The sequence below is a fragment of the Octodon degus genome, unplaced genomic scaffold (genome assembly GCF_000260255.1).
Source record: "Octodon degus isolate 3935 unplaced genomic scaffold, OctDeg1.0 scaffold00113, whole genome shotgun sequence".
In the NCBI taxonomy this organism is placed as follows: domain Eukaryota; kingdom Metazoa; phylum Chordata; class Mammalia; order Rodentia; family Octodontidae; genus Octodon; species Octodon degus.
In genome coordinates this window covers 5,595,921-5,604,100 of record NW_004524689.1, presented here as the reverse complement: position 1 = coordinate 5,604,100, position 8,180 = coordinate 5,595,921, and the positions used below count along the sequence as shown (strand labels likewise).

Here is an 8,180-nt window from a genome sequence, read left to right as displayed (position 1 = left end):
TTTTTTTTGGCAGAACTGGGGATTGAACTCAGACCCTTACACTTGCTAGGGAAGTGCTTATTCCACTGAGCCATCTCCCCGGCCCCTGAATTTATAATCTTAAAGATGATATAGCCAATGTTGTAAACAGTTAACAGTCAAAACACAAATAAGATGCAGAGTCAGGAAGATTTTAATTACTCTGGTGCAGTTTTCCCAGTGTTTCTTTGTTTTTCCCTTTTAAGTTTTCCATTAATACCATGTATATTTAGTATCCTCGCTCAGTGAAAGAAAACTAGTAGAAATCTAAAAATAAACCTCCTTGTACTTACTCCTTAAGGAAATGTTTATTAGAAAACAACACTCTTTTTGTTCATATTGATGAGAGTATAGCAGTGTTCTGTGTAGCAGCCCATGTAACTTGTTATCACATTTTCCTTACTTTGTTTCTCAAGTACATTCTGAGTTTTATTTAGTGTTAGAATGTAGTGTGTTATTGTTCAGAGTTGAGGAACAGGTCTGATTTGGCTGTTTGCCCGTGAAGAATATAGAAGTGGAGGCTTGCCAGAGGCCCCGTGGTATGTCATTGCCTTTGTTTGAGGGGATTTCAGTGCTCCCTCCCTGTGTGCACACCCCCCTCCATCTCCCCTTTGGCCAACATCTGTAGTAACTGCAGAGAGATTTGTGGACTTCTTATTCTACAGAATTAGATTGGCCTTCTGGTCCCTTTGTGAATGATTCCCAATAGCAAGGGTAAATCCATGCAGAGCAATGGAGAGCAGCGCAGAGCTCCTTAGGGCCAATTTCCCATGTTGACTGCTGGGCTACTCAGCTGTGTCTCTGGGAAATCTTTTTGTGAGAAAGACTTCATTCATACATACTTTTTACAACTACAGGATCCTATTGGAAATTCCATTAGAGTGGCCCTGCCATGCTTTGCAAAAAGGAGAGAGTATCTCAGAGATTCATATATAGAAACACAGTAATGTGCAGGAATTTTCTTTGTGGGCACAAGAGCAGTAGCAGAGCACCGCCTTCGTATTTTGATGGCAGCTTTAATGCTAGGGCACACAGTGCTGCTTCCTAAATTAGAGGGTGAAGTAAGTATCCACTCTAGGTGGCGAGAAGGCTGTCAGGGAAGGAGCTGACAGGTTCTTTGTATTTTGTGATGACAAACTGCCTGATGTGGCAGACTGTACTGTGATTTTTACCCTTGAGAGGAGTGAGCTCTTGCTCTCTGTATATAAACCTGCTGATTTGCTGAGGGTTTAAAAAGCAAAGAGGGCTTTCTTTACCTTGAGAATTTGTCTTCAAGTTTTGGCTGATTTCCTTCCCCAGCTCAGCAAGTGCTCTGTTGTTTGCAGATGGCACAATAAATTCTTGGACACAAAGCTATGTTGAGATTATGAGAAACAGCCGGAAGCACCCCTGCTCAATATCATTGCTCAAATCATGGATTTTATTCCTCCCTGTTAACAAGAATTTGAGGTCACTTAATGTGACCCATTTCTCGGCATAGGCTAGTTGGAGAGAATAAATCTCAGTGTAAACTCATGATTTCATTTCCAGACATTGCTGGTAAAGAAAAATTAGTTTTCATGTGTTGTTTGAAGTAATTGATATTGATGCTAATAGTCTCCTTCATTTTTCTGGCCTATTTCAGGAGAAACTGGTTGTTCAATCTGGTAAATACATGTTTTAATGTAGGTAATTTTGAAAATGTGCATTATGTGTTTAATGAATTGTGGCATCAGCCTTGTGATTTCTAATAAAGAAAAGGCGCTTTTTATTTAAACACCATAAACAACAAAAGGTACTTGCAGTAGTTGTGTTGGCTTCGGCAGACGTCAGGTTGGAGATCATTGATCTGGCTGATGCCAGTTTTATAGCCAGCCTTAGTCCATGCAGTTACAAGTTCCATAATAAATCTTGCCAAATCAATTTGGCTTCAGAAGATTCCCAGGCACATTCCAAGTAAGATTGTAATATTCCTCTCAACTTTGGTTCTTATTGTTCCCATTCTAGATAAGCCATTCAATTTTATTTTGACTATAAACATTTGTATAAATTATTTCCTTAAGTAGCTGCTTGATTAATGAGATGGGGAAGTACTTCTTACGAATATTTGGCCTTAATTTAAACTGTTTTGAATAATATTCAGAGTAACAGAAGTAGGTTTTTTTTTTTCTATGAGACTTGAATTCTTAACTGATTTTTTTAAAGAAAGTATTATTTTTGGTGACTCACCCTTAGAAAGTAAAAAATGACTAGTCAATATTTTTAATGTTTTTATTTTAAAAGTAAATTAGATCATTTCAAGACAGTATAATCCCTTCCTTCATGATGTTTGACATAGCTTGAACAATTTTAGTTCATGCTATCAGTGACCTTAGCTGTACTTGATACTATTCTGTCAGATGAACTCCCTGTTTTGTTGCTTAATTTTGTAGTGCAGTTATCTGACTTCTTTCATATGTATTTCAAAGCACTGATAAAGGTTGCTTGATACAATCACTTATTTCATGGATTACTATTCTCATGTTTTGGGATCTCACATGAAACCATTGCTTTTGATAGTTCATATTGCCATGGTAATTTTAAACAAAGAGAGATGGCTGTTTGTGTGGAACCAGTTATTAATAAATACCCACCGTCATTTCGCACATCAGGTATGAGGATCTGCTCTCTCACACTGCCTTCTCCCTCGTGGCAGCAGCATCAACCCAGCTCAGGAAAGAGGCCAGCAGAGTCTAGAGACTGCCTTGACATGCTGGCTCTTTTCTTCTCCTTCGCTCCTCTCACAGCTAAGCTACATTGTGGCATAGTTATAGGCAGTCATTTTCCTGCCTGTAATTTCACAGTGGAAAATAGAACATAGCTTCTGTTCTCTTTTCTGGAAAGTCTTTTTTAATGTATGAGGTAATAGTCACTTTATGTCTTAGAGTTAAAAGGGCTTATAGTAAAAGTGATACTGGCGCTTGGGAGATGGCTCAGTGGAATAAGTGCTTCCCTGGTAAGCACAAGGGCCTAAGTTCAATCCCTGGTTCACCAAAAAAAAAAAAGAAAAAAGAAAAAACCACACACAAAAAAACCAAAAACAAAGCACAAAGCTTTTGTCTAAAAAAAAAAAGAAAATCATATACAGGCATCACAAGCATCTTTTATTGAGTTCAGTTTTGTCTTATTTTCTCATACTGATATCAGTCATTAGATATTGATAGGTCCAGGAAAGGTAGAAGTGATACGGTTCTTCAACTCCTAAGGTTGATTGCAGTGTGGACTCTGCAGACCATCTGAATGGCCAAATCTGAACTAACAGGGAATGTAAATTGCTCATATAAAGAAAAGGAGGTATTTTCATTTCTTTGCAGAGGAGCCAGGATAATTTATTCCTCTGCTGCTAATGTAGAAATAATTAGGGAATTAGTATGATCAGGAATTGGTGGGATGAAAAAGGACTTGGCAGAAATTGGGTAGAAAATAGATACTTCTTTTGAAGAATGCCACATAAGAAAGCAATGGTGGGGCCCAGGAGATGGCTCAGTGGAATAAGCGCTTCCCTGGCAAGTGCAAGGGCCTGAGTTCAATCTCTGGTTGTGTGTGTGTGTGTGTGTGTGTGTGGGGTAAGCAGTGGCATGTGGGAGTGGGACCAGATAATGGTGAGCAAAACTTTTTTTCATTTTATCTCTTGAACCTTATACGAGTGTAGTCATTAGTTAGGAAGAGATCTCTTTGTTTTAGTGTCAGTACATAATAGGCTGTGATGGTCTTGTGTCCTAAAAGGAAGCAGTACTGTACCGGCTTTTTCATAGGAGGTGATGGACAAACGGATGTAGACAGTGGTTTGTGTTCTGGTTGAGTGTTAATATATAAATCATATCTAGAAATTTGGGATACAGGAAGTGAGTACAGCAAGGGACTAGAACACAAAAATTAAGACTTTGAGTCATTCCAAAATTGTATAAAGTGGAGCTGTAGTTTAAATGTAGACTGTTCGGTTTATTCTACTTTTATTTAAATAGTAGGTATGGGGTATAAAGAAAAGTCGCTAGTTTGTTTAAGATCACTAGTTGTTGAATGGGTTGTTAAGTGGTTGTTGAAGCAGAATTATTCAACATCTTGGATCCTGGAGTAACTTTAAAATACCAGTTAATAACTCATTCCCGAGCTGCTGAGCATAGATTCAGGGATTGAATCTCTATTTTAGTCCACATCTAAGTAGAAATACTAGTTGGGGACCCATGACATTTGGATTTCTTGTTTTTCTTGTGTGGCTTTTGGTTACAAAGATCTCAACATCCTGCACAGTGTTTTCTCACAGGATGTTTCCTTCAATGAGAACTTCATGATCACAGCCTTGGTAGGTCTGCTGATGCTTGTGGTGGGACTGGTCTGTCCAGTGGAGAGGTGATTTCAACCCCTTACTCCTTTCTCTTTTTTGGCTCTTAGCATATAATGAGAAATGAGACAACCGAAGAATTTGTCTGTGTTGTCAGTAACTTCAGTTAGTCTCAGATGGCATTCATTCTGAAGAGTCAAGGGAAAGAATAAAATGAAAACCATTTTCAGTGTTTTGTGATCACTCTCACTAGAAGGCTTGCCTGACTCTGAATACTTTTACTTCTCAGTAAGTAGTATGTAGACATTCCTGCTCTAAGCTTTATGATGATAATCAGCTGCAATGTGGAGTCTTACCTTTATATTGACATTACTTTAAAAAAAAATGAATGCTTTGGGGGTGGGGGTGGTTGTTGAAGAACTAAGGATGAAATTGGGGCCTCCCACATGCTTGGCAAGTGTTCTACCACTGAACACTATCCTTAGCCTGCCTTTTGGGCTGGGGTGGGGGTGGTATCTTCCCGTAACATTTTTCAGAAGGTATCCTTGGGGCTGGGGAGATAGCTCAGTGGCATATGCACCTGCGTGGCACCCACAAGGTCCTGAGTTCGATTCCAGGTATGGGAGAGCTTCCTTTTAGACTCCAGTTGTTGAGAACACCAGTAATAATTGGCCAGCTCCTACTATTTCAAATTAATTTAAGAAAGTGCTCTTCCAAGAAGAAAATGTAATTTGGTTTATTTCCTTCTGTGATTGGTTCCTTGGTTTTGTTTTATAATTAAAAAATAAAATGTAGGTTGAGATAGTTTAGTGGCTTAAGCATCTGCTTGGCAAGTGCAAGGTCCTGAGTTTGATCCCCCTGTACCCCCCACCCCCCAAGATTTTTATGTTATTATTCAGTTGTAAGTTATCCACAAGAGATTCAATTAGTTTTCTTTTTTGGTTTAGGTGAGAAGGTCCTGTCCTGGCTGGCCAGATAGCTCAGTGGGTTAAAGGGCCTGCTTAGGCACATGCAGGGAATGGGGTTTGATACCCAGAATGCTGTGCCAGCCCCTCCCCTGGGGCGTGCTGAGCTGGCATTGAGACTGGATGTGGTGGCGCACCTCTGTAAATCCCTACACTTGGGAGGCTGAAAACAGGAGGATCATTACGAGTCCAGTCTGTGTAGTGAGACCCTGTTCTAAATACATAAAACAAACAAATGAAAAGGTCCTTTTAATAATGTAATCCAGTCATCCATATGATGTAATGTAGTCATCTTTGCATAGTCTGTTTTCTTGCGAACTATTTTTTTCCCTAAATTTTATTTATTTATTTATTTATTTATTTATTTATGTGTGTGTGTGTGTGGCCAGCTCAGCCCACCAGGGGGCGGGGCTGGCTGGCATGTGGTGCTGGGGGATTGAACCGCGGTCCCTGTGCTTTGCTAAGCTTGTTCTAAGTAGGTGCTCTAGACCACTGAGCCATCTCACCAGCCCTTACAAACTATTAATAAAAAATAAAGTAGCACTTAGTGAAGCCGTAATCGCAATGAAAGGAAGACATGAGAGCATCTGCCTGAAGAATCCTTATTTAGTCTTGCTGTGCAGTCTTGAGCAAGGAGTCCTTTTATTTATCTTTTTTTTTTTTTTTTTTGGCGGACCCGCGGATTGAACTCAGGCCCTTGCACTTGCCAGGAAAGTGCTTATTCCACTGAGCCATCTCCCGGCCCCAAGAGTCCTTTTATTTAAATGTGGTCCTTTGGATATCCTCTGGGATTGGCCCTCCCCAGGGGTCATTAGGGCTTTATTCGGTTCTTTTCTTTCTTTCTTTCTTTCTTTTTTTTTTTTCTTCCCCTTTTTGGTTCTTTAAAAACTACCAGAAAACAGCACAGAAGAAGCAAACAAGTGTTTTCCTTTAGCTTCAAATTATTTATAGCTTAATATCTTTGGGAAAATGTCTTTTAATACTATGAAGGGTATTTGCTATGTCATTTATTTACTTATGCAGTGGCTTTATGGGTTCTGTCTTTGTACCCATAAAGGTAAATGCCATTGTTTTAAAATTTCTTTTTCTTTTAAAGACTGTGTGTATATCGAGAGTCGGAGGCCAAACACACCGTATTTCATCTGTAGCATTCAAGACTTCAAACTGGTAAGCATATTTAATGTGCTGTTCTTTTTGCTCTGTGCCTTGTTTCCAGTTCCTTGGCTGTCTGTTTTGATTGCCTCCCCATCATGTTGATGTGATTACCAGTCTGCCCTCCGTGCTGACAGCCTCCTGGCATGCATGAGAGAAGGCTGTGGCTGGTTTTGTCTTTTCACTTGTGTAATACTCAGTGTCACAGTGCTTTTACATTGTGAACAATGTTTCTGAAGTATTTATGGCTTTAATAGGTACTTTGACTATTTCCGGTTACCTTGAGTTTCTGAAGTACTTTGTTACTTTTCAGCCTTGTCCAGTTAGAAATTAGTAGGGGAAATGGGATGAACTAGCTAGACAGTAGTTTCTTGTGGTCTACTGTAGTGGTTTTTTTTTTTTTTTTTTTTTGGTGGAGCTGGGGATTGAACTCAGGCCCTTTTGCTTGCTAGGGAAGCACTTATTCCCCTGAGCCATCCTCCTGGACCCCTGCAGTTTTCTTTAATAACTCTGTTGGGTATGAAGTATGTGTTTTGGGGATACTTGAACCTGTTCTGGGGGTCTTCCAGAGGTAGAATTTGGAAGAAGGCATGTGTAGGTATTGCCCTTTCAGATTGAAAACTATTCCTGAGTATATTGGTGTGGGTATTACCCAAACACTTTGGGCTTATGTTTTCTAGATGTCTTTAAAAAGTTTGCACAGGCAAAAGGTTCATTTTTCTTGGAAATAGGGTATTATAAGTTGAACTAAATTTAGAAATTTTAAATCTTGAAATATCTATTGCCTACTCCTTTCTACTTTGAGAAATCCAGTTATATGAATATTTTTCTTGGTTTTGACACAGTGAACTATTATGACCAATCTGTAAATTTATTTTGGACAATTTTTATTGTTATATTCATTTATGTTTATAAATTATTTTCAATTTGCACTCCATTAAAAAATTAAAAAAGATTTGCATGGGTCTGCAAATAAACATTTTAAGTACATAAATACACCTTATAGATGTCTTTAGAATTTTTTTCTACATGTTAATATGCTGTATTTTTTGAAAATTCACTTTAAAAATACACAATTAGGAATCACTTTATTATATATTTTCTTCAACCAATGAATATGTGAAATGATACCAAAGTAGTAATGATTTGGGAATGTTCTGAACACATTTTGATCTTAGGATAGGATTCTTGAGGTTGTGAAACATTGTCTTTACTCTTTTTTTTTTTTTTTTGTTGCGGAACCTGGGATTGAACTCAGGCCCTTGCGCTTGCCAGGGAAACGCTTATTCCACTGAGCCATCTCCCCGGCCCCTCTCTATACTCTTAAATATTGATATGTCCTAATTCTTTGGCTTTGTAGACTGTGTATCAATATCTGTGAATGTCCCATTTTGAAAACCCTTATTAATGACAGCATTTGTTTCTGGAAAATACTGTATGTGGTATTTCACTGTAAAGAAAAATAGTGTAGCCTGAAAAGATCTTTAACTCTGTGCCTCATTTATTTATTTTTTATCATTTTCAGTGGTACTAAGCATCCAGTTTGTATATTGCGACTCAGCTTGTTACAAGCTGTATTAAATTTTCCTTGTTAAAAAGTTAGTGCAATAGAAACACATGCCTACTGTTTGAAAGGAAAATAGGGGCTGGGAAGATAGCTCAGTAGAATAAGTGTTTTCCTGGCAAGTGCAAGGGCCTGAGTTCAGTCCCCGGTTACACACACACACACACACACACACACACAC

General features: G+C 38.6%; 1 protein-coding gene across 6 annotated transcripts in view; it reads left to right on the top strand.

Moving 5' to 3' along the window:
• Rere (arginine-glutamic acid dipeptide repeats) overlaps positions 1–8,180 on the top strand; it is a 451,075-nt gene that overhangs the window by 193,575 nt on the left and 249,320 nt on the right. For all 6 annotated transcript variants that reach the window (XM_004639633.2, XM_023699557.1, XM_023699553.1 and 3 more), the window contains exon 3: positions 6,380–6,450. In XM_004639633.2, the coding sequence (XP_004639690.1) occupies positions 6,380–6,450 (71 nt within the window). The remainder of the gene's footprint in view (positions 1–6,379; positions 6,451–8,180) is intronic.